At 41.7% G+C, this 27569-nt stretch overlaps 1 protein-coding gene across 2 annotated transcripts in view; it reads right to left on the reverse strand.

Annotated features, from left to right (window-relative positions):
* The window catches only part of wnt7bb (wingless-type MMTV integration site family, member 7Bb), a 36939-nt gene extending 27046 nt beyond the window's left edge, over nucleotides 1-9893 (reverse strand). Inside the window, exon 1 of one of the 2 annotated variants that reach the window (XM_074634272.1) lies at nucleotides 9268-9893. In XM_074634272.1, coding sequence (XP_074490373.1) covers nucleotides 9268-9338 — 71 coding nt within the window. In that variant the 5' untranslated portion in view covers nucleotides 9339-9893. Of the gene's footprint in view, nucleotides 1-4951; nucleotides 5486-9267 lie in introns of those variants that run through there. The other variant, XM_074634271.1, reaches the window with a different exon arrangement.
* Nucleotides 9894-27569: the final 17676 nt, after the last annotated feature.

Genomic DNA, 27569 nt, shown 5'->3' on the forward strand with positions numbered 1-27569 from the left:
GGCTTATGCAAATACAGTATATACACTTGCTCAGTGTCTTGTGATGTAGATGCTTAGTTCAAACTTTTAACCAAATGTCTCACAAAATATTATGCTTTATGATTTGTGTGATTATGTGTTTGAAAGCTATTCAGGGTGTAAAGTGCTGCCTATAAATTTCACGAGAGGCTGCTTTTGCTTTGGCCACATCCTAAGATTGGTTTGCACGGAAAATATGCAAGGTTTTCAACACTAGTCGCCTTCATTCGCAGGGTAATAATGTGCTGCGTAGTAAATGACACATGTCCTTCTCGGCTCCCCTCAGGGGGGGACGTCGTCGTATCTGATCACTCACATGTGATAATATCAAAACACATGTTTTAAAGATGACTCCGCAACCGCTGAGAAAGCCAAAACAGATTACAGCTAAACATAAGCGCTGGCTTCCCCCATGACTCTGTTTATAGCCCTCGAAACCATGTAGATACATACTTTTCAAACATGTCAGGGACGGGGAGCCATAAATGAGCGCGGAGGCAAAACGGCAGCTTTGAAGTATGACGTCGACCCTCCAAAGGGCTTCACCACAAACTAACGCAGGCGAGTTGTGTGTCAGCGCAAAGCGACGGCCGGCGTATCAGAGGAGTGAAAAGGAAGAAGGGGCGCACCGAGAACAGACACAATGGTTTCTGTGGATTCTGGTTCACAGTGATCTCGGTAGGAGACCCCCTGACTAAGATATGACGGTTGATTGGAAATCGCCCCTCGGACAAGCGTGCTCCCTCTCCGCGTGGTCGCTTGGGTTTCTCCACAAAGACAGAAAAACATAAATCTCAATTTCAAACACGCAAGTTAAAATAAATCCTGACTGGAGCGAGACGAGTATCTGTTACCAGACCGGGGAGGACGCACATTCTCTCCGTCTGCTCAGTGCAGTCAGGGGAACGCACAAATAAAAGGGAAAGCGCCATTGTGTTGATTTTGCAAACCGGGCTCTAACAGTCACCACAAAACCGACGAAGAGCGAAGAAGATTTTTTTCAGTTACAGTAAACATGCAAAAAAAAACGAGAAGATGTAAATGAGACAAAGAGCATAACTCATCACTACACTGTCACTTCCAAAAATATAAAACAACTCAAAATGAAAAGCAGAAAATGCATCAGTTGCATTCAGGGTCTGCAGTAAACACTCAGGCCTGCTGCTGCTGCTTTCGCTCTCTCTGCTGTTGAACCCCCCTGACCCTCTGTGACCCTCCGCTGTATATGCGGTTGCTCGTGGCAACCATGACATGTAGTCTGTACGAACCAAAAGGTCAGGCTCATTAAGACAAGTAATGTGCAACTGGAGAAATGCGCTGCCTTGCATAATGAACGTTACGGGTGAATGGAGCTGGTTTGTTTATGTAAATCCAAAGGCAATAAAATACTCTTTTATATCTCTTGATATTTCAGTGCACCACTTTAAAAGCCGTAATACAAACAGCAGCACATCGATACAAGTTCAAGTGTGGCAAACAGGACTCCTAATAGCTCCTCGCTCTCTTGGCTTTTTTTCTCACGTCATTCACCTGCTAATTCACAGAATCACACAGTCTACCACCGCGGGCGAACCCAAACCGTCAGACAACACCAAACAGAGAATTCCACAGCTAAGCTTTTAAATCCCTGAAATCATCAAAGTGCACAAATGCCTGTCTGTTTGCTTAGCGTATACTGTGTGGGGACAGCTCACCCACAGTCACAGATCTGCCATCAGATAGACCGCCAACAGCATGTATCAGGTATTACAGTCATGATCATGATGATTGATACAAAGCGTTCGGTGTTTGGTTGATCACTTAGCTGTGACGGAGGGATGTTTTTTTAGGGCTGCCCCCTCTCTTAGACGATTAGTCAACTAATCGGTCATTTTGGTCTTAAAGATTTCTTTGGTCGATTAGTCAGTTTTTACGCTTTTTTCATGCTGAATGACTAATTTCTAGGAAACTTATGAGCACAACTCTGGTAAACAAAAGATTTAAAGTGGTTCTTTTGTGTGATTCTTTTTGTGGAGAAACTCAGTTACACAGATCTGTCGATTAAATAAATGGATTAGTCGACAAAATCGTATGAGTATTAGTCGACTAAGAATGTCTTTGGTCGAGGAAAGCCCTACTTTTTTTGGACAATTACAAAGCAACAGGTGGCCTGAATTTTTGCCAAGCTTGAGCCTTGCACAGATATTGCATATCCAAAATTGTAAGAAAACTAGAGCTGTCAAAGTTAACACTATAATAACACGTTAACGCAAATTAATTTTAATGGCACTAATTTCACTAATGCATTAAGGCAACTCGCAATTTTAAGTTTGTAGAGGGCTCAGTTTTAAAGCTAGAGTGAAGATACTGGTATCATATGAAACTAGAAAAAAACCTAAAGAATAAAATGTTGGGGAGGAAAATGTCATGTCCATTTTCAAAGGGGTCCCTTGACCTCTGACCTCCAGATCAGTGAATGTAAATGGGTTCTATGGGTACCCACGAGTCTCCCCTTTACAGACATGCCCACTTTATGATAATCACATGCAGTTTGGGGCAAGTCATAGTCAAGTCAGCACACTGACACACTGACAGCTGTTGTTGCCTGTTGGGCTGCAGTTTGCCATGTTATGATTTGAGCATATTGTTTTATGCTAAATGCAGTACCTGTGAGGGTTTCTGGATCAATATCTGTCATTGTTTTGTGTTGTTAATTGATTTACAATAATAAATATATACATACATTTGCATAAAGCGGCATATTTGCCCACTCCCATGTTGATAAGAGTATGAAATACTTGACAAATCTCCCTTTATGGTACATTTTGAACAGGTAAAAAACTGTGTAATTAATTTGCGATTAATCGCGATTAACTACGGACAATAATGCAATTAATCTCAATTAAATATTTTAATCGATTGACAGCCTTTTTAATTATGAAGCAACAGGTGGCATGATTTTTTGCCAAGTTTGAGCCTTGCACAGATACTGTAAAGTGCATGTCCAAAATTGTAAGAAAACCTCTGAAATGTAGAGGTCATATTAGTGTTATATATTCATTCAAAATGTTATGATGTTGGATTGATTCACATCAATAAACTGGTTGTGCACACATGCTTTGACAGCTACAGGTGACACAAATCTTTATCCTTAATATTTTTTATTTTTGACAAAACATAGGTTACTGTCTGTTATATTAATCCCAGAATGTGTGATGTGACTGATAGAAAAACCACATCGTCCTAAACATCCAGCGTTAAATGTCAGAGAAACAGAGGCCTCTCCCAGTTTGACCTGACAATAAATTAATTTCTTTGGAAAAACAAAAAAAGCGGTATACCATGCAGCGTGAGCGGCGAGGAGCTTACAGATTCCATCAGTGTGGCCTTAAGAGAAACTGTAGTCTACGTCATGGCATGCAGCACGCTCACAGCCACCTACTCCATCACATGGAACACTTTGAACCTAACTGACACACTATTAAGCTCCCAGGCATGCATCTTCTACCGAGGAATGCACTCTCAAAAAAATGCCACACAGACACAACTTGACTAAAGCAAGTGAAGAAATGCTCTTCTTTTTTTTTTCTTTTTTTTCCAAGAGCAGGAAAGTAACTCTTATGTTAGTGCTGAATGTGATTTTTCCTCTTTTGCTGCTCATTTGAAAATAAGATGTAGTTAGAGCCAGTGTGATATTAGATGGTCAGATTATTGCCATTGGAACATTAAGTGTGAAATTCCTGGATATTTGAGTGAGAGGTGCCCAAATGCTCTCACATGGTCAGATCCTGTTGCTGAGGGCTCATTCGCCACCCACAGATCTAAACATAAGCTGTGTAGCTCTGAGGAAGGGGCATTGCATTATTTTGAACCCATTTAGAAATATATATTTTGTGGTTAATGCTCTGCATAAAACATACTTCAATAATCCAAACAAACAATGCTATGTAGCTTTAATGCCATTACTATATTTAGCAGCGTAGCCCACTTTTAACAGAAAAACCATAAACCACATCTATTTCAGCATCAGGTTTGGGGTCTCCGGGCAGCAGAGGAAAGAGCGAAGCAGCATGCATGGAGGAAGGAGCAAAGCAGCATGCATGGCTGAGTGATTATTTTGGAAAAGCTTTAAGAAAGCCAGTGTTCTCCTGCGTAAAGAGCATAAGTTTGGTTTTAATTCAGCGCATTGTGGGTGTCAATCACGTGCATGCTTCATGCAGATACTCTAAAGATGTGGGTTCAAAATGATAACATCGAAATACTGAGGATTAAGCAGAGATGAGGTCATGCATGCACGGGGATAATCTCTCACACGCTCTGACAGGTTAACGGTGCTGCATCGTGCGTAAAACAAAAAGTGTGTTAAATTCTCCTCTCAGGGAGGAAAAGGAGCGAATCTCAGCATCCGATTGTCTTGAACATCTCTGCCACTCTGTGGCCAAAATGAATCCATGTAGCAGCAAATGTTTTCTCATGTTGTAAAATATTTACAATATGACTGACCATCACTGCTCACTCACTCACAGAAGACGTGCTCAGATGGGCACATTTGCGCGTTCGCCTAATTAGTTTATTCCCACGTGGATCATTTTCCAAGCGATGTTTCCACTGATGCATATATTCTCTGCTGAATTTCTCGCATAAGATTAGGAAAGTGTGTGTAAAATATCCTAAATTACTGCTCAAATTGCATTTTCTCTACTCCTGCTCTCTGCTCCTTTACAGTCTGGAGACACATGATAAACAACTCCAAATCAATCTCCCATCCGTGGACAAGGAGAACTAAAGAAATGCATCTCAGAACCGGCTTTTATAATGATTAGGAAATAAAGGAGCCCGTTGCTTTATAGGAAAACCCCAAAAAACCCTCGTGCGTCTTCGTGCTGCTGAGGATGAGCGGCGCGCGCTCTCTGAAGTTAATTAAGGCACCGAGTTAATTGGCTCTTAAACTTACAGGTAGCTGCCGCTCGTCAGGATGAGGAAGATCTGCGGATAGTAGACTGACAGCAGTACACTGCGCGACGAGAAGATGATCATGATGACATTGAGCAAATGGCCACGATCGACGCGGACACACAGGATGAAAAAAAAAAAAAAAACTCCCTTTAATTCCTGGTTTTTTAAGTCCCCTTTTTGCGCACAAAAAAAAAAAAAAAAAGAGAATAAGAAGAAGAGGTGCTCCTCGTGTTTTCTCTACGCAGCTCCTTGCTCCCAGCAGCAGGGCTGTGTGTGCGCTGAGATTGGCTCTGTCATCTCTCAGCGGCTCTCAGAGGCTGTTGCTCAGTCTACTGTGAGCTTCTCCAGCCGGAATGATGATGATGCTTTTAGGGATTTCGCATGGCAGAAGAAGTGCCTCTCTCCACTCTCATGAGAGTCGGTGCCTGCCATTGGGCAGCAGAGAGACACTGCTATATCCGCCCACTTTGCCACAACAGGACACAATAGGGTGACACTGATCCGATCCACTGTTGGACGTGCAGGAGGTTTCATTCATCATCACTCACAAACCCCTCCACCTCCTCCACCTCCACCACCACCCAACCAAACCTCTCCATCCAGCCAGAAATAAACAAACATAGACTGCTGCTGCTGCTGCTTGAGCCTCACACCAGTACAAGAGCCTTGAAGTTGTATCAGTCTGTCAATAACTTCTAATTATTTCATGCACAATTGGTTGCACATATTCAAAAAACAAATGTAGTGTTGCTAAAAAGTTCATATTGATGAATGGTATAGTAAGTGTTGCATACTTATCTGTATACATTTAGGCCCCTACAGGACTTATTATAAGTTAATATAAGTTATAGGTATATTATATTATCATCACAGCTCCATGTGCACAAAATCAGTGTCAATCTGAATTAACAAGTTGGTGTCACATCAACGCAATAAGGCCTTTATAATAATGACAAATATTCTTATAATATTTCTGTATAAGAATAAAGCATCATAATCCTGCTGAAAAGAACCTCCTATGATAATCCTATAATATTCCTGGGACCTATACGTGTCCTCTTGAAGTTTTCCTACAACATTTCCTCAGAAAACATAAAATAAAGCATATTTGTGGTAGTTATTTCATTCATCATCACTCCCAAACCCCCCATCCCTCCACCTCCACCACCACCACCGCCCAACCTCTCCATCCAGCCAGAAATAAACAAACATAGACTGCTGCTGCTGCTTGAGCCTCACATCATCATCGCCACAGCTCCATGTGTGCAATATTAATACACTGAATGCGAATACATCTATCTATGCAATATATCCTTGATGCAATATACACCTCAAGTGCAACTACCTTTGTTTACATTTTATTTATTACATCTATACCCTACCCATTTTACAATTACCTCTGTTTACATTACATCTATTTTTATATTTTATACTTCTAGTGTAAACTTCTGTTTATATTTATTTATCACATCTACTTTACCTGTTTTATTTTCTCTATAACTATGTGTGTTTTACCTGTTATATGTTTTATCTGCCTCGTTTAGTCTTGTCAAGTATTTGTTTTAAAGCAACTGACCAGAAGTGACAACTGGGAATCTCGTTGTATTTAATACAATGACAATAAAGCTTTCTGTTCTATTCTATTGTATTCTATTCTATTCTATGTGCACAAAATCAGTGTCAATCTGAATCAACAAGTTGGTGTCACATCAACGCAATAAAGCCCTTATAATAAAAATGACAAATATTATTCTTATAATATTTCTGTATAAGAATAAAGCGTCATAATCCTGCTGAAAAGAACCTCCTATGATAATCCTATAATATTCCTGGGACCTATACGTGTTCTCTTGAAGTTTTCCTACAACATTTCCTCAGAAACATAAAATAAAGCATATTTGTGGTACTTAAATATGACTGTCAGGGACCTTATTATTTCCTGTGGTAACACTATAATATTCCTATAGGCGTCTATAATATGTCTGCTCTGTCTGCTCTGTCTGCTGCAGTATATTCAAACACTCATTCTGCTGTAAAGTTGAATAATACTCTCCTCAGACTGTTAAAGGTGCAGGTATAAAAAAAAAAAAAAAATAGCACTCTTGTTTCTCGAGATTGGATCTGATGCAGAGACATAAAACACTTGTGGAGGTTTTTGGAGTGGAGGGCTTTTATCGCCTGCAGCAGCATCGTGACTCTCACTCAACACCTGCAGGCTCCAGGCATTGTGAACGAAGAGGGCACCGTGAAGGATTTAGCCATGCAGAGTAAAGAAAGGATGGAAGGAATGAGCTAACTGCTGGGGCTCAGTAAACACGGAGATGGGTGACTTTCACCCCCCATAATACTTCTATCATACTGTCATGTGATATGAGCATCTGTGGAACTTGAAGTCATTTACACGCTTCGCTGCGCATGAGCTTCTCACAGGGAGGGCTGACACTTTTCTGTTTTGTTTGGTTCATTGTGGCTGCAGGAAATATACTGTGAGATCAGTAGAAGGGACTTAAAGTTGTATCAGTCTGTCAATAACTTCTAATTATTTCATGCAAAATTGGTTACAGATATTCCAGAAAGAAAATGTAGCATTGCAAAAAAGTTGGCTATAATATTGATGAATGGTATAGTAAGTGCTGCATAGCATTGTTGCATACTTATCTGTATACATTTAGGCCCCTATAGGACTTATTATGAGTTAATATAGTTTCAGAAATTTTTTTAGCATCAAAATAATAAATGTTTGCGCAATTCGTAAGTAGAGAAACATTAACTAGCATGGACAAAAATATAAAAAAAACTTCCAAATTCGCAGTCCCTGCTACTAACTTGCAACAGCCAGGTAAAGTCACTTCACAACAAGTGGTTGCCAGGCACTTACCATCAATCTGAGACAGTTTTTTTCCACACTAACTGGCAACTTGATCGCTGACGACACAGAGATACCAACATTGACAGGCTTTGTTAAAAGTGGTCAGATATCTTCCACAGAGATGATGATTAACTCACAATCATAAAAAAAAATGTATAGGAAAAAACATACTTTTATTCGGCACCTTTCTACAAGCTATGTGGATTTCTTTTTTTCTTTTTCTTTTTTTTTAATATGTGTCTACATAAAACTGTTATCAATGTAACCTTTAAGGGATTTTTTTTTCATCCTGACACTTTGAATTAAAATCTCCACTTCATGCAAGGGCCTCAGATTTATGTGTCGTTGTGCCCCAAATGTCTAACAATAGATCGTATCAAGTCCTGTGCATCTACCTGGAGGTCCTATAGAATACAGTATAGGATCATGCAGAATGGATACAAGTCCCTCTGTGTTTATGCATCAAGGTGAGCTTTTACAAAACAGGTAAAAAACTCCGTCCGGCCGATGGAATGTGGAAATACAACTCAGCCTGCAGCTATTAATGAAGGTATGCATGCAGGGTGAGCTGGATCTGGAGCAATGACAGCGACAAAAGGAGCCAGAGTCTCATGAGGTGAACTTAAACCTGCTCTTTGATAGAGAATACGAATCGATCATGTTGCACTAGTTGGCACGAATCCTGATCTGCTACTTTTTACGCACGACACATTCCCCAAAGTGCCATCAAGGCAAGGCAGCTTTATTTGTAGAGCACATTTCAGCAACAGGGCAATTCAAAGTGCTTTACATCAACATTCAAGAACATTGCGACAAAGTGCAAAAGAACATTAAAAAATATTAAAGATTAGAAAATAAAAACAAGCTAAAAATAAAAGCTAGGATAGAAGCTAAAATAAAATATAACACACAAGAGTAAAAGTTCTAGTGCAGTATATAAGATCATTATCTGGTTTAATAAAAAGCAGCAGCAGCAAACAGGACAGTTTGAAGCTTTGATTTAAAAGAACTCAGAGTTGGAGTCTGTCCTGCAGGTTTCTGGAAGCTTGTTCCAGATATTTGGTGCATAAAAACTGAACTTCTGCATGTTTAGTTGTGACTCTTGGGACACTAAGCAGACCTGATCCAGATGACCTGAGAGGTCTGGATGGTTCAGAACATAGCAGAAGATCAGAAGCTGAACCATTTAGTGCTTTTATAAACCAGCAGGAGTATTTTGAAATCAATTCTCTGAGAGACAGGGAGCCAGTGTAGAGATCAGTGCAGGATGTAATGATTAAAAATGTTGTTTTTTTTAAAATACACCTGCTGAAAATTGATTTATTTTTGCACACACTGAGGTCAGAGGTCCTGGAATGAGTTTAACAGTCAAAGAGTGTGTCGCAATTTGATATATTCAGGTTTGCGCATGTGGAGGAAACAGTCATGTTAATGCAAAAACTCACCCAAGTCTGAGGTAGATGATGCCAAAACACAGGAACACGTAGAGACTCCTCTTTCGGAGAGGTTTGTGCATGATCCTTCCCACTTCGTCCAGAGGCCATGCACTGGAACACAAAGTGGTCACGCTCTTTTCGTTTCCCTAACCCTTCCACATGCACAGTGCAGACCGCCTGTTCTCTGCGACGTGGAGCTGAAGCGCCTCTGAATAAACCTTCGACAAATCCATGATGGTCCAAAAGCAAGTACAGGTGAGATGCTGATGGCGACCTGGAAAGGTGGCTATAAGAAGTCCAAAATGCAACTGGAGAGAGAGGGTCGGAGCTGAGAGGTGAATGAGTTTCTTGGAGGAAGTGCCTCCTATTCGTCCTCACTTTTCCCTGCAGAGCCTAATTAAAGATTCCCATTTGCTGCGTCATGCAGGTAGAAAAACACCTAGCTGCAAAACCCTGTGGATTTAGTTTGAGTTAAAGCTTCTGCGTCTCTAGTCTGTGCAGACATGTTAAACGCAGTCCCTGCTACTAACTTGCAAACAGCCAGGTAGTCTAAACACAGGTAACAACTCCTCCTCCTCCTCCTCCAGCATGGATATGCAGCAGGCAATGGGAAGGGCTTCCAGTCTGAGAGCTCAACACGTGTAGTTGTTGTACAGAAAACTAAAAGCAAGCCAGTGAAATGGCCTTTTATAGGCCTGCTGTGGCCCAAGCTATAGGCTGGTGCTTGCAACACTGGGCATTGCCCCACCAGTGATGGGCTCCACCACAACAGTAAGCCCCATAAAGTCACACAGACAGACAGAGGGGATGGCTTTCCAGCTGCATGAATATAAAAAAAAATGACAATTGCATGACTAATAATGACTAATATTAGTCATGATGAATGTGTGTGAGCGAGGTTCTGTCAGTCACTTTGATTAACGGTCCAATGCATGAACAAAACAGCATAAACAAATCATCAATATCCCCACGGCTTCAGTCAGCATGATGTGGGTCTTGAGCAGATGTTCAGCATACAGAATCAACTCCTTCGGGAGCTGTGATTTGACTAAGAAGACTCCCTCTGGTGGCAACAAGACACAGCTGGAGAAATCTGGTGAAACAGTGAAAAGCTCTTCTGCATGGCAGTCCTTTCAAAGTAAAGAATGAGATGTAGTGGGCGCTCTGCAGAACAGTCTTAATCTGAATGAAAATACAAAAACAAATGCATTCATGTGTGTTACGGTGAAATTAAACTAATAGTGAGCTTCAGAACTAGATGATAAAATGGAATTAAAGGTGCTATTGATATTATTGATAACATTCAGCCACTAGATGTCGCATTCTCCCTCCCATGTTCCACTGGATTCACTTCACAACAAGTGGTTGCCAGGCACTTACCGTCAATCTCAGCCAGTTTTTTTCCACACTAACTGTTACCTTGATTGCTGACGACACAGAGATACCAATGTTGTTGCCTCACAAGCTTTGTTAGAAGTGGGAACCAAACGTCAGATATCTTCCACAGAGATAAACAAAACACTTATTTTCGACTCATCAAATTTTTTTAAAATGATAAATTCACAACCATAATATTTTATATAGGAAAAAACATACTTTTATTATTTTATTTATTTTATTTATTTTATTTATTTTATTTATTTTATTTATTTTATTTATTTTATTTAGATATATTTGTCTATATAAAAATGTTACCAATATAATCTTTAAGGGATTCTTTTTTTCATCCTGACACTTTGAATTAAAATCACCACTTCATGCAAGGGCCTCAAATCTAAGTGTCGTTGTGGGACTTTTGCAGAAAGTTCACTATGAGTGTCATTTAAATGAATAAATATCATGTATTTATCAGTGTTTGTTTGTTTTCTAATCAAAATTCAACTACATTTGTTAGTGAGGAGCATTGTTGGGAAGGTTATTTGAGAAATGTAATAGGTTACAGATTACTAGTTACCCTGGTAAAAATAACTACTTTAATTACTTCATCAAGGTAACTTATTACATTTGATTACTTTTCTAAAAATGTTTTAAACTGGGCAACAATGCTGAAAAGTCCTAAAAACACTGATTTAATCCAGGCAGTGTAAACCACACAACATCCTGAATAGGGCTGTGTATTGGCAAGACTCTGGCAATACGATACGTATCATGATGCAGGGGTTACGATTCAATATTTTGAGATACTGTAAACGGCAATATATTGCATTTTTTTTTTTTTAAATCTAATTTTAGGAAAACTGTCATAGTATAAAGAACACACCACCAGTATAAAATATATAATAATAATAATAATAATATATAATAAAATCTGAGAAAAAGTTCTTATCCAATCAGAACAGTGGGATCTGCATTTGCATTTATCACGGTATACGTTGAGAGGGCGCATCTCTTTGCAAATGAAATAAAGTCTTGACTGAGTTAATTAGCATATAAACTCTTAATTAAAAATCAATACAGTGTTTTTGAGAATCAATACAATATCACAAAACTTGATATCACGATACGATACTGTATCGATATTTTCTTACACCCCTAGTTCTCAAACACTGATTACTGTCAAACTTTTATTACAAGTCCTTCAATAGATCTTGAATTAAGATTAATTAAGAACAGAGCAACAGAATGAATGTTATATTTGACATATAAGCTTTTTACCGAAAATAATACATTGGGGTGTAACCGCTTTGTAATCACCAACAGTTTTATTAGTAACTGTAATTTTTTATTTTTCACAGTAACTGATTACAATTAAATTGAATTTGTAATTTAATAACATGGAACTCAACACCGGTGAGGAGTAAATCTAATACAAAGATATGTGAAGAATATAATAAAAGTGATGTTATTTTGACAAGGCCACTCTGGTTTTACATTTTCACCTCGGCCCCTACTTTATCGACACTCAATCAGAAGATTTCAACACTCATCCAGATACTTTTCTCCTCTCTCCGCATGGCTCGTCAAAGGAGCCCCATTCTCTTCTCTCTAAATTTTATGGCCTTAGTTCAATTCCTTAAAAGAACACATAAACCATCAATTCAGTATATACATTTCCAAGAAAACATGAGAAACGGCTAACGTGTTGTAATAATGATGGCATAAACTAAAATTACAGACATGAGCTATCTGAGCACAGAGACTGCCGGGCTGTTGTTGACCACGAGAAGCAGACAAAACCGCAGAGACCTTTGTTTCAAGACATCCCTGCGTTGTGGTTTCAAGGCCTTTTCCTTCAAAACATGCCCATCAAAATTCCAGATGGATTTTCGAAATAATGAAAGTCAACATGCGGGCCCAGGGTGACATAAAAAAAAAAAAAAAAAGACATGTATTTGATGTCTACCCGGTAACAGATGGTCTTGTTTGTCTTCAGAATGTTACATAGCTCATCGTCGAGGCCTGGGCGGGGATGGTCCTGTTTGGTTTAATTAAAATGTTCAAAGAGCCAACACTTCTTTTATTAAAGCAGCATCGAGACCGGGGACAGTGTGCGTCAGCGTTATTTGTCACCCGCCATTGTCATTACAGACATGTCGCACACATCCCGCTCTCGTCGGTGGCGGCGCACACATTCCTGTGCACGCTAACACACATTATCTGTCTCTCTCTGTGTCCACGCATACAGTAAATACGTATGCAGACTCACAAATCAAACCGTAGACACAAGCGCCGCGGACACACAGGGAGACTCTCACACACACACGCACACACACGCTGTAGCACTTGGGTGGTATGTGGAAGATCTTGTGACACACTGTTTATTTAACTTCAAAAAGCTGAGAGGCAGGGATGAGAGCATTTGGGTCAGCGAGGACATATCAATCTGAGTAAGTCATACGCCACATCACTGCCTGTGCTTTATGCGGCATCGCAGGCCATTGTATTTGAAATATTTCCCCTTCGCAGTCTCCTGAAAGGCGGTCGCCGTGCTCCTTGCTCCGTACTTACCCTCCTCTCAGTCTGCTCTATTACTTTAATAACTGTCAGCCAAACCTTTTTTTTTTTTTTTTTTTCAAGATTGCACCATTGTGTATCTGTTCCTTTTCATCTGCATGCACTCTAGAGGGGGAAAATGTTGGGAGGAAAAAAAGAAGGGGATCATATTTTGGCAAGCGCGGGATGATATGTCGCACTGTCTTTTTGAATATTATTAAGTACTCTTGACCGACAACTAAATAAGAAAACCCACCGGTTGCCCATGTGTTTGCATGGGAGCTGGTTCAGCTGGAAACAGTGAGAGGGCTGAAATGCAGAGCGTGCCAAACCATGGAGTGGCGTCTGGGGCTGGGTCCACCACATCTACACTGGGCCCCAGGCAAGAGGGGGGAAACGGCTATTATGCACTCGCAAAGTCCCCCTCTCCATCTCCATCTCCATCTCCATCTCCGTCGGCCCAACTCTCTATTCTCCATGATCTTAACACTTCCGCCAATTAACCGAGCACAGATTCAGTCAGAGAGCATGACACAGTGGAAGGAAGCAATCCCGGAGGAAGACGGTTCACAGAGAAAGTGACCTCATAGATGTCAGATGTCACCTTGTACATCTAACTGAGAGGTCAGAGGTTAAACCAACTTCTACCGGTCCTCCCGTCCTGACCTTTTCCTCTCTCCCGTTCAGTCACAGCTGTGGATAGGGAAGCAGGGTGTGGTCTGATTAATTCCTCACCACGCTCACTGATATATCAGCTCCTCGGTGGCTCATTTGTGCGCATGTGTATGATCGGCACAGCAGATCTGGGTCCGCGTGGTCTGCTTCTCACTGGCTGATTAGCCTGTGCTGAAATGCTGCGCCATGCCCTCCCGATGGAAAAGCAGGTTTTTCTGAGGGTTGGCCTCACCAGTAGTGTCCGACACCACTTGGGGGAGCTTACATAAAGTTTGAACTGAAGCTCAAAGGCAGAGCAGCGCTTTTTTTTTTCTCATGTTAAAACCTTCAAACGCTAATTTGCAATGTTGCTATTTCAAATGGGGCTCACTTCTTAGCGAGGCCGCCGGCCAAACTGTCATGGGTGTTTTCCTGATCGGGCCAGGGGCTCCGAGACAGAACAGGGAGGCCGGATCAATTTACCCAAATCTGACAAGTCTGGGACACCACGCCAAAGCTGTAGCCCCTATTCAAGAGCACACTCGGTAAAATGAATGAAATGGCTTAGAGGAAAGAAAAGAGTCCAGTTTCACGTTGGAGAGGCCGGAGAATGACTGAGATTAGGATTTGTTGCTACTGTGCCATGTGTCTAGACCTGGCTCATATATAGTATATGAATGTAGGTATGTATGTTTCACACAAGTGATATAATATACACTTAATAATGCAAGTTCAGCAGGAATAAATCATCCTAGAACAGAACAATATTTGCCACACAAGACAACATTTGTTTTTCAGTCTTCTGCTCAAACACTTTTGATTTACAGGCTAATATTTGCTAATTAGAAGAAGCACAATAAAGTACAATCGGGGAAAGAAAACATATCTGCACACTTCAGTTCCGGTCAATTCGTCAATTATACGTAATCCATTGTTGAATTTATGATTTCCCAAAAGTATGTTTTGATTAATCTTTTTAGCTTTTTTCTTCCCAAATGTCAGAAACAATCGACTGAAAAACCAGAATAGTGAGTTGATGTGCGCTGCCTGGGGGATTGAACTGAAGTTATATTATTATTATATTATCCAGAGATCACAATATCATCAGCGGCTCTACCCACAGCCAGACTGAGACTTTGATATGTAAACCACAAGAGAACTTATAGTTGATAATACGGATCATAATGTATGCAGCCACATACTGCAATATCCCTTAAAATCCCTACGAGAAAGGCTTACAGCGTCAGTGCTGCCGTTTCATTCTTTATTTATATGAAACTTTCATTGCCCCGAGGGAAATTTGCTTTGCACAAAGAGCATAAAAGAATATCATAAATGACAGCACATAATATAACATAAGCATGAGTATCATAAAAACATTCATAAAAAAGGAAAATCAATAATCCGGTTCAGGCCATGTGATGAAGGCTTCAGGACGGAGGATGTGATGCCTCTTTTAGTCCCCTGTCCTGGGCAGACTATACCTGCGTCGTGAAGATAAAGGTACATATTCAGACCTCAGAGGGTGCAGTGGATCTGCTGTGATCTTATGAGCTTCTCTAGACCGATTTGACTGACCTGACTGCTCTGAAGAAGTATACAGGTGCTTGTGGATTAGAGGCCACAGTGCCACAGTTCGTGGATTGGCTTGTCAGTTGGGATGAGAATGGGACGTCCACAAAGGGGCGTTTGTGTTGTGTTTTAGGGACATGAAGTAGCCGGTGGAGTGCATTAAGGGTACGTTACTGCAGTTTTTAAATTCTTATGGATAAGGCCCAGTTTGACTTAAAGGGTATTTTTCAACCTGGACCCTATTTTCACATTTTTCTGTCTATAATAGGAATAACACTTTCTGAAGTTGGTCCAGTATTGAGGGATAACGCTGTAGACGTCAGCTGCTCACGGGCTGCAATATGGTGCTATTGGGGCAAGCTGGCACCATCCACTTAAACTGTTTGTTTTTGCCATGACAGGCTCTGATTGTTATTATAAGTGTCTGATATTATAGAAAGACTTTTGCTCAAGGAGAAGCCTCGTTTTGAAATCTGGCGAGGTGACGTGTTGCCGGAAGACAACGGTGGAATAGTAGAACACATCCACGATGGAAACGCGAGAGCCAGCCGGCCAGAGTTTGTTGTGTTGGAGTACAGAGAGTGTAGCTTAGTGTTATCTAAAAGATTATTTCAACAGCATCTTTGAATTCGATGGCCACCCGTTTTTATGTGAGTTTACGGATATTCAGATTTCACAACTTCTCCTTGAGCTACTTGGCCCTAATAACAACCAGACCGTATCAAGCGACTGCTGCTGCCGCTTACAGCGTTATCCCTCAATACTGGACCAATTTCAAGAAATATTAGTCACTTACAAACAAAGACATTGAAAAATAGGGTCCAGGTTGAAAAACGCCAAAGTTACCCTTTAATAGAAGATCACTAAATGCAGAAACAATGAATTCTCATCACTGAAAAACACAAAAACAACAACAAAAAGACTGATGTTACAATAAAAGAAATACAAAGACCGCATTCAGTCCCCTCGGTCAGAGAATGGAACCCAGGCATTTACATTCACAATAAAATCTGACAGACATATGGCTCGTGTGTGTCTGAAGCAAAGGCCCCGGACCTTGTGTGCAGTGGAGCGAACACAAGCAATACTCTCTGTTGGCCTCTAATAGGCCCGAGGATATGAGAAAAAGGCCTGAGAACAGACAGAGTCCTCGTCAATTTGGCACTTTTGGACGTGATTTCATCTAAAATATTGATATCATGACATGCTCTCCATTTCCAGAAGCAACAATTCAACTGGATAATTGCTGTTTTGTTTTCAAAATTGCAGCTCGACTATGAAAAAGAGGCACTAATGAAGCATAAATGACATAAAACAGTAAGTCTGAGGTTCTCTTTATGACATTTAGAGGGCTCTTAGCACTCCAACATGGCCTATATGGTTCTTTAAATAACCATCTTGCATCATTGATTCCAGCACATATTGGTCTCATTGGTTGAGAGCTATTAGTGAATGTTTCTGAGCATGTTCGGCCTCAATAGGCCGGAATATGGATGAGATAACGTTGCAAAGCTGAATTAGGCATTAACTTTCCTCCCCTTTTGGGTAAACTTTGCGGATACATCAAATGCATGCTTTGGCGTTGGAGTTTACATACCTGCGAAAGTTAAACAGAAAGCATTGACATAAGGTGTGGCTCCATATTTGTATCTGACCGCAGCTATGGACGGGCACAAGTGCACGGTGCAACGTGCACATGCAAACACACTTACAAACCTGACTCTGAACAGCTGGGAGTGTTTGCAGTCCTTTCGTTCTCCTCTCCGTCTCACACAATGACCCGTGCGCTGTCTGTGTTTGCACTGCACCTAGCTCAAACAGCGTTCGTTTCCGAAGCACACTCTGAGGCTCGCTTTTGTTGAGGACGCACACAAAACCCGGGGAAGGCTTGGCCTCCGGGTCGCGCTCGGAAAACAAGAGGGCCAAGTTCATTGAGAAATCAGCTAGAATCTCAGAAATGCACCTGATACATTTCGCGCCGTGTTTTTCTCCTCCGGCGATTGATAATGTTTTAGCATTCCAGTCGGGGTCACAGAGATATTAGTCGTGCACTATTTCACTTCCTTAACAATGGCAGTCACAAAGACAAACGGAAGAAGTCGGCGCACCAAAGTTCACAAAGCCATTGGGAGGTTGTTGTCCTCGCGTTCACTCTCGTGGATAAACAATGAATTCCAGACTGTCTTCACATAATGAACAAAAGGCATTTTCAAAAGAGCAATATCTTTTATTGTCTTAAATCACATCATACGTTACAATAACTTTTTTTGAAGTCATCAGATTCAAAAAGAGCCTACTATTGCTTGCTTTTAATTTTCCCAGAATTTTCATTATTCCGCTGATGAACCCAACATAAATCATCAGCTAAATGTCGTTTGGCTATCCTCGGTCCGCTCCGTCTCTGCGTATGCCATTCCCCTCAATCCATCCATGCTGTTTATCTTCAGCATTGCGTTTGGCAGATTGAGGTTTCTATACCAATGGGCTGATATGTTTGGATATAAGAATGCGGTTTTCCTGTTTTGGCACCGTCAGTGTGTCTTTTCATATACCATCCCGACATCAAACACTGGCTGTGTAATATGTAAAGGCCATCTGTGGCATTCGCTCCTGCTCGCTGATGGCTTGGCAGCTGGAGAGTGAGGCCTAATAATACCGGCCTGATAGACTGCGGTAGAAAGAAATGGCACAAAAATGTTTCCTTACAGCGCTGCCTTTTTCATGTGAGATGATATTCAAGCTAGATTTGCTGTTGATATAAGGGAGCAATTAGCTCGACCAATCATCCTTCAAATCGCGTCGTGGCGCGCGCCAAGATTTCCTGTTACACAACGGTTATATTTCTCCCTGCAGGTTTAAAGCACATGAAATAGATGGTACGTCTTTACCAGCGGCGACAGCGTGTGGCTGTTTTCACCTCGTGTGTCTTTGTGTGTGTCATCGTGGCAAAATGTGGCCCTGGAGACACCTACTGTAGTAGGAACGACCACAGAAGCAGTTTGGAGTATTTTGCCAGGTGTTTGTCTGTCTGTGGACAGATTTTGTCAACGCGATAGCGTCACAACCGTGCAAGATGCAGTCAAGTAACTTACAACTTCTTTACGAATTACATAATCAACATGATCTCATTCCTACTCGTCATATTTTGCCTCTTGTGCAGAAGGGGTAGCCTTTTGCGTAGTATCTTGACACTGAAGGTTTCTGTGTGGTTAAAGTGTCAGTAGGCAGTATATTTTTGGCATCATTGGGCAAAAATTCCATAATAACCTTTCAGCATGTTGTAATTCAAGTGTTCTGAGAGAAAACTAGACTTCTGCTCCTCCTCATGGCTTTAAAAAAATCCAGCCTGTGACGAGAGACTTTGGCCTATCACAGGTCATTTCAGAGAGAGAGCGTTTCTATTGGCTGTGCTCTGGTCATGTGACCGGAACTTGGCGTTCCTTCAAGCCATCTCAACCTGATCTCAACATGGATGCCGGGTCACAAACTTTCTCATTTTACAGCTAAACCGTGCACTACAAGATGATTCTGAGAACATGTGAGGAGAGAAATAGGCATTAACGTAACAGAATATTGATTCATATTTGATCAGCGCTGCCTAGTTTGACCGTTTGGTCGGAGTTCGCGAGTGATTGACAGCCGGCTCTCATAGACGGCAGATGGACAGCAGACCTCAGATCAGCTCTTACTGCTTGTTTACCTCCGGTCTGTGAAATCTTGCAGATGCTGTTAGGAGCACCGGAGACACATGATTTTTTTCAGGTTACCTGTTTCATTGTAATACTGTCATGATATAGCGACCGTCATATGTGCTCCAATCTCGCCTACTTCAGCTTTAACGTTGTAACACCTGGTTAACGTTGCAAAACGGTGCTGGTTACAGTAGGTTTAGGCAACAAAACCACTTGGTTAAGGTTAGAAAAAACATCAGGGTTTGGCTTAAAATAGGTACGCTTGTAACGTCATGCGACTCAGTGGCAAAGCGTCATGACACAAAAAGTCACGTGACGTAACGTTGCCGGTAAAAATTATTCAACTTTTGGTTTCACACGGGAGACGAGTAAAAGTCCTGTGTTTGACCCGTCCGTCCCTCTCCCATAGAGGACGTCTCGCTCTTAATACTACGTTCGTTTCTCTGAGCGTCTAATAATGACGTGGTTGGGTTTACACTGGAGCCCGGTGCGTCTCATACAGACACTGAAGGGCGGCCTTGTGTGTCGGTATCAAGAGCCACCGCCCAAGCATCGGTATTTGAAACCAGGCCGACACAATACAGCTGGGGAATTTTGTTTTACTTTTCTTTATATTTTATTTTATTGCAGCAATAAAGCATCCTCCGGTAACACTACAAAACCCAAAGGAAAACGCCAATTATGAAGTTTGACAAGAAATCATGAATATTGACTAAAGGTCCACTTAGTAGCTTTTTCCGGCGCTTTCAATCACACCTTACAGTCTTCCTTAGCAGATGGAGTTTGCTCAGTTGTCATGAGATATGTGAGAGAGATCGTAACCCCTGAAGTCATGTGGCCAACTGTCCGTCAACTGAGGATGATCATGAGATGCACTCGAATCTGTTGGAGTATTTATTTTATCTTTGTAAGGCGTCCTTGGGTGTCCTTAAAGGTGCCACCAAATAAAAATTATTATTATTATTATTATTATTATTATTATTATTATTATTAAAGCGCAGCAGACGATAAAGTGATGTTAACTGTCCGCAAGTTATTAAAGGTAACAGTAAGTGAACCTTGAGTACGATTTTATTTTTGTCAATCTACGGTCAAGGTCAAGAATAAACTGTCTTACTCATCAATTATGAAATTATCTTTACGGCTATATTTCAGGTAACGTGGTATCTTCATATCCAAAAGTCCAAATGGTAGAGTAGCAGAAGAACAAAAGAAAGAAACCACTTTTGAAAATCAAATATTTTGTATCATGATAAAGGCCTTTTTTTTCCTCATCTCCCAGGTTTTGTTGATTAACTTAAATGTTAATTGCCATCTCAGTCTTCTTCTGTTATCATATCGATGCAAAAGATCAGTAGAAAACAAGAAGGAGCTCATATTCAGTATGATGACACATTGAATAATTCCACTGTTCTGCTTCCAGGTTGACATATCGTTCGGTCTCGACATTAATAAGTGGTAAAATACCAGATCTCAACTGGACACATAAAGATAAAAGCGTCATTATCTGTGTGTGTGTGTGTCTGCGTCGTGTCCGTGAGCTGGACGTCCAGCCTCAGGTGGGCTCAGGGCGTCCCGGGCTCCTCCGGCAGCCTCGGGTTGGGCCTTGGCTCCGGGCTGCTTGACAAACACAGGTTCCCTTTGTTGTGTCAGCTACACACTGAACCTTGCAGGGGCCTCACGTACACAAAGGAATGTTTGGATGGATCCGTTACACAGCCACACACACTGCTTGTTTGCCTGTTTGACTCCGCAACAGTAATCTGACATCTAAATTGGGTCAGGGAGGTTCTTGTAGTGCTTAGAGGCCGGCCGGACGGACGGTGGTGGATCGGGAAGGAGGCAGCCGGAGGAGAGGAAATGCTGGAGAGACAGTTAAATTGTCCCAGGTCAGGAGGGTCACAGTCAGAATCACTTAAATTGTCAAGAACAATAAATGTACAAGACGTCTTCCTGGTGACATTAAAGACCCTGACAGCTTACCGGCAACCAGACTGTACAGAGACTTCTATGAGCCGAAATAGCAATGAACTCCTTCTGAATACACACATCTGAGGCTGCTTGTCTATTAATATTATTTACTTCAACTTCATCTCCCTCCAAGCTGCTTCAAGGACTCAAATCCCACACGATTTGCATGTACAGTCAACACACACTCTATTTCAACTCTCATCCTGCTCCTGGCCTCCGGTTAACCCCACACTTTTTCTTCCTGTGTGTTTTGGTCTGTGAAAAGCCCACTTTGTTGTGTCTGAGCAGCGAAGCATCCCAGTGAGCAACGACTTCCTGTGAGAAGTGACTGCTATTTCAACTCCGGAGCGCTGGAGCTGCCTGCGGTTTGTCTGTCTGTCGGGCCCGAGCGTCTGCCCTCAAGATTCCCCTCGGCGCGTAGAGGAAGAAGACATTTCCGTGGAGACAGAAGAGTGACAGCGAGCGTTGCCAAACCCAGAGCTCCCTGCCGGCGGGCTCCACTCCAAATGGGACTGCAAACAGAGAGCTTTCTGGGTCGTTTGACAGCAGAGGTCAAAGGGCACTTTAGCGTTACATTGGCTCTCCTTTCTTCCTCCTCTTCTTCTTCTTCTTCTCTCTTCTTCACATCGTTTCTTCTTCTGTCTGGTGTCGGGGTTTTTTTTTGGGTGAAGATGACAACAGCGGCTGGCGGACACAGAAGGGGAGCCATCCTCCACACTGAGGCCGGAGCCATTACCTCAGCCGCCACCAGCATGACAATGATATTTTCAGTCATAGCGTAAACCCCGTTGTAAACTGGAGCTGCAGAGACATGAAAGGCTCCCCATTTGGTTTTATTTTGCTGCGGTGCCACACTTTTTTTTACAACATGCATTCCCTCAGAGAATTAAAAGAACGTCTCCTTTGTTTGGACTATAACAATTAGGCCGAGTGCGAGAGTAAAAGTCATCATCGGCCTCTGATGAGAGGCTGTCGTAAGTGTGGAATGGCAGTGAAATGGAAAAGGCATTTATAGTGGAAGACGTTAGCATGACTAAAGAATTCCCAGATCACATTGTAGTTTGTAATTAGTCAATGAAGTGCTTCAGTATCTAGGAGTTTAAGGCTAATAAGAAGGGACAAAGTGGGCCCACGTCTCCATTTTCTAGTCTCTGAATTCAGTCGTAACATAACCAAAAGTGACTGTAAGAAAACAGAGACCGACATTTTCTTCCGTTCCCCACATGCTGTTCTTCTGAGTATTTATTTTATTCTTCGCAGAATTTATTTGTTTTTGGTCAAATCGGCCACCTCCGTATCTCCCGGAGCCAATATTACACCCAGGAGTGGTTGGCCCGTGAGTGGATTAGGACTTTTCCATTGACCAGCGGTTTGCAGAGGTTATAATCTTGCACCCCCAAAGACAGATTTCCCGTTAAACCCAGGAAAGCTGTCTGACACCACTTACTGGAATCTAGTGGAATTTGTAGCAAACGCTTGCTTGGCAGAGACGCACGGAGAGCTCGCAGAAAAGTGGCAAAATGTGGACAATGCAATTCCTCTTTTTTCGACCAGTGGTGGTGCGCGAGGGCAATAAATGTGTCTTTCCTTTATCTTCGTTTAGCTTGAACAGAATAACGGCTCCCAAACGTGCACAGTGCTGGCGCCGCATGCTGTCGGACGGATAAATCATTCATAACCCGAGCGATTAAATATATTGAGGGATATATTGGTGGTTAATGGGTGGTTGGATCCTGGCACTCCTCTATGAAATTCAGACTTGACCGCTGTCATCAGGAATCCATCCGAACGATGATGTCTTTGGGAATTGCTGCCCGTCTGTGTGTGGTATCATAAATTAGAGCAATATGTCAAAGGATCAACTCGATGTGTCTCACATATTCTGTTCAAAAAAGTGACTCCCTGTTGGAGTCAAATCACTTTTCTGTTCAGACATGAAATATGCTGCCTATATTCCTAAATATTGCAAACACTATAAGCAAAACCTAAAGTGGACCAAATTCTCATTTTCCGGTGTCTTTTTATTGTAAAATATCCCTATTTTGATGCCTTTGTGAGCATTATTAGCAGCCATTGAAAGACACTGGAGTAAACCTGGTTGGAAAACAAAGTGACAGCTGAATCTTCCCAGTAGATGGAGACAAAGTATGCAGCACAAAATGCCTCACAATGAGCTTGTGCCATTTTCACTCAGTCCGTTTTCTGTCTCCCTCCAAAACGTGCACAGGAAATGCATGAAGTAGGAAGTTTAGTTCAATTTTTATAGATTTGTATGTGATTTATAACCAATACAAGACATAGACTTTAAGACAGACTAAAACAGGAAAAGACTGGAACTGGGAAAGCGTGCTAGAAAGAGGAGCTGATACTCTTTCTGTGCATTAAACCTTTTAGGAGTCTGATTAGACTGAGCTGGTCCTCGACTCTGAGCAACGTGGACACCCAGCAGAGGGAGTCGTTGGACAAGCATTGAGGCAGCAGTAGGAAGGAGGTCCTTATACTTTCAACAGCCCAATACTGTAGTAGAGGAGCCAGTGGATCCGGCCCACATGGAGCCGGGGTCTGATTGTCCCCCCAGTCCCTCGATCCGCCATCTTAATTGCTGCCATCTTTGCAGAGTGAAATTATCGGCGTGATAACGGCGTGTTCTAACACTGTGGACAAGACCAGTCTGTGATCAGGTGGTTATACGGTATATTTGTGTATCTATTAGTCATTAGAAAGTGTGTCTGCATTGATAGTTTTTGTTCACGGATCGTGGCTTTCACTCGTTTGAACAAAAGGAAATAATTAAAAGTGTTAACTAACCAAACAACCATCGAGTGCAACCAAAGTGTGTTTCAGGAGATTTACCCCTGATCTCTTAATCATATGCAGCTCTCTTAATGCAGCCCAAACGCACAGCTGTTCATTAAATAGTCACAAAACTTAATGTATTGATTTGTGTATATGGACACAAATTTCACATTTTTGCAGCAAACACCACATAGGAAGGAGGATGGGGTGGACAGGTGGGTCAAAAAACACCAGACTTTTGCCCATGAGACCAGTGTTTGTGTCCCGTGTGAAACCACAAGTCAAAGTTGATTTATTTGTCACTTAACTTCTGTACTTCTGGAGTTATTTTAAGCCAAACCACAATCTTTTCCTAAAGCTAACTAAGTTTTGCCACGTAACTTCCATACTTAAGTTACACCACTTTCAAACCCAAACCATCTGTGTGTTCCAATCCGCGTACTTCTGTACTTACACTTACTATTTTGAGTGCATAAGTGCGTTCACACTGGGAAGTACGGCAAAATGCAGTGCACTCAAAGTACCCGGATGTTGTACTCAAAACGGTCAAATCGTTGAGTGTGGAACGCTGGACACTTTCCACACTCAACTGTCGCCATCTTGGCTACGTAGCAGAAGAGGCGGAGCCACGACCACTATTCAAACATACGTAGATAACAGAATAAAACAATACAATACGTAAACATACTGGTGCATTTTCAGCCAACATGAGGACACATCGTAGGCGTAGGCGACGATGTTGGAAACGTAATTTCCACTCTGCTTTAATTTTTTTTCAGAAGATATTTTGGCGGGTAGCGAGCCGCGGTCAAATGTTGCGATCGTCATTTCCGGTCAGTGCGCCGCAGAGTATTCGATTTAAGACGACCCTACCCCGCTGAAATTTACGCACTACTCAAGTGAGTACAGAGTGCACAAAGTGCACTACAGTGAAGTGTACTTCTGGAAGTACGTGGATTGGAACACACTACATGATCTTTTCCTAAACCTAACTAAGTAGTTTTGTTGCCCAAACCTAAACAAGACAATCTTTTCCTAAACTTAACTTGAGTAGTTTTATTTTGAAAAGACTGGAGCGGAAATTGACACCAAAAATATGTTGTTGAAAGTCGCGCTTAGCGTCACAAAAAATAGGGAAATCTGTGTCTATGTACACGAATCAGATAGATGTTGAAGTGGCCACTTTAATCCACTGTTTGTCTGCATCATGCGTTTGTCTGCAGGATCTCTCCGCTCACTTTTACTTGACAAAGCTCAGAGTGAAAATCTCTTTCTCTCTCTTTTTCTTCCCCACTTTATTAATCACCATCAACTGAAGCTGAGACAGATCTACCAGCTGGCCAATGGAGGCCCAGTCCCGGCCTGCACGCCACCGCACACATGAATATCATTTATAACTTCATTAGCACTTCCTGACTACAGCCAACACTACAGCGGATTGGATTGCCAACTGGATTGTGTGTATGTGTGTGTGTTTAAGTGAGTGTGTAAGAAGGGGGGGGGGGGTTCTTGACTCTTGATTGCACACCACTTTTTAGATTCAGAGCAACGCATCTCCTCCAATTGCAGTGATTGAAACAGTGTCTGGCTCGGACACCCCCACGCTCCACCCAGTCCCACCAGGCGTATCGCTGTACAGTAACAGTACCCCTATTAACATTCAAAAAGAAGCTTGATCAAAGATAGACATTGTGCCCTCTGCTCCGAGTCAAAGTGCATTACAGCGCCGGGTTCTGTTTTAGCATGTTACACACGGCACTTAAACATCAAACATATGTAAATACTCCGCTTAATTGTACAATCTGAGGCCGATCTCGAACCGGAATGAATCGTCAAAACTGTCTCCTCTCGTATAGTTCAAGGATTGACGTTTAAAATCTGGAATATAAAGTGGTGTGTGCTAAACTGAATAATAATCACAAATGCACTGAGCGATCTGATTATTCCCCGGTGAGGAAATGTCATTCATGTCCATGATTGTGTGGAGGAAACTTTTTAAAACCCTACAGAGCAGCATAGCTTTTATTGGTATACCCTGCATTAGTTTAGGGACCTCTCCAGTGAAACCACAGCCTGTTGGTCACTACGCTCCTCCTAGGGAATATTTAGGATTAGACAAAAAGTGTTTTCTTTCCCCGGTCACATTTCTTCGGCCACAGTTAGTCTGGTGACTCTGCATTCAATTCAAATTTCTTATTGTCAACAATATCTATCAAAAGACCAAAGCCAACAATGAACTGATCCTACTCACAAGGAGCATTAAGACCAGAACATCCAGGTTCCAGACCAGCTCACATCCTGAAGCCGTCCGCCTCCCTAAAACTACAAACATACGTAGCACTGCAGGCCACTCTGCAGGTTCAATAATTATGCAGTAGGGCAAATGTATTTAAAGGGGACATATGATGGAAAAATCTGATCTGACATCTGCAAAAACTTGTAAAAGCTCTTGCGAGACTTGCTGCAAGACGACCTATCCTAACCTTAAATATTCAAGGTCAATGCCTAACCTTCTCTATTTGAGATTAATGCCTGACCTTAATACTCTCGCGAGGGTTTCCCCAGTTTGCTGGTTTCCCCAGTTTGCTGGTTCCCTTCTAGCCACTACCAAAATATATCGTCCACGGCTTGAGAACTACCTTTGCAAAGGTGCACCATATTTTTCTTGCAAGCCAAATCAGAGCAGACTGAGCTTTTTCAGGAAGGGGTCTTAAAGAGACAGCCGCTAAAACGGAGCATTTCAGAGAGAGGTTGAATATACTGTAGGTATATTCAGACAGACAGTATGAGAAAAATAACGTGTTATAACATTAAAGCGTGTAAACATGTTTTAGTAGAAACCCAAAATACAAGTATGAACCTAAATATGAGCATGATATTTCCCCTTTAATGCACTTTAAGAACTTTATCTAGTGGGTCGTTTGATGTTGCGGCAAATTTTCCTCCAGGGGCTAGTGTTTTATCCGTGGTGTTCCCATGTATTGGATTTTATTTTACTCATTTGTTTTATGCTTTTATGATTATTTTATGGGTATCGCCGGGCCGGCCGTGCATGCTTTTAGTGCACGTTCATGCATCTTAGCGTGCCCCACCGGCTAGCTCACAGCACTCGTCCCGACCGACGGCGTTGTTATAGTTAAAACTCTTAGCGCTGTTAGCACCGTTTAGCTACGAGCCGTCAGCTTGCCGTCCCCATGTTGAAAAGCCATTGAGAGGCAATAGAAATGCTCCTAAATAGCACCTTTAATGTATTATGTGCTTTATGAGCCAGTAGCTTTTGTCTTTCTGTCTTAGTTTAAGTGAGTTCACTAATTCCAATCAATCATGTTGATATATAGTATTGAATCTTGAAATGACGGCCAAAATAAACATATTGCAGTAGACAAGACAGGAAATAAAATCTAATATGTTAGAAAATTTAAAAGATGGATTTTATTTATTACTGTCTTGTTGTTAAAAGTTTACTCGATTTCTCCATCTGGTATTTCTGCATGTGTCAGCAGGCGTCCAGAAAATATACTGCTACTAATGAGATTATCTTTCCCCCAAATGCTTCAAAGACTTTGAGAAAGATAGAAATCAAGATCCAGTGACCCAGTAAATTATACTGACTGAGTGTGCACCAGATTTCCTACCCGTGTACAATCAATCTTTGCTGCGTCCGGACCAATTCGCACTTTTAACAGAGCAGCC

Source organism: Sebastes fasciatus, chromosome 4, assembly GCF_043250625.1.
Source record: "Sebastes fasciatus isolate fSebFas1 chromosome 4, fSebFas1.pri, whole genome shotgun sequence".
Lineage (NCBI taxonomy): Eukaryota > Metazoa > Chordata > Actinopteri > Perciformes > Sebastidae > Sebastes > Sebastes fasciatus.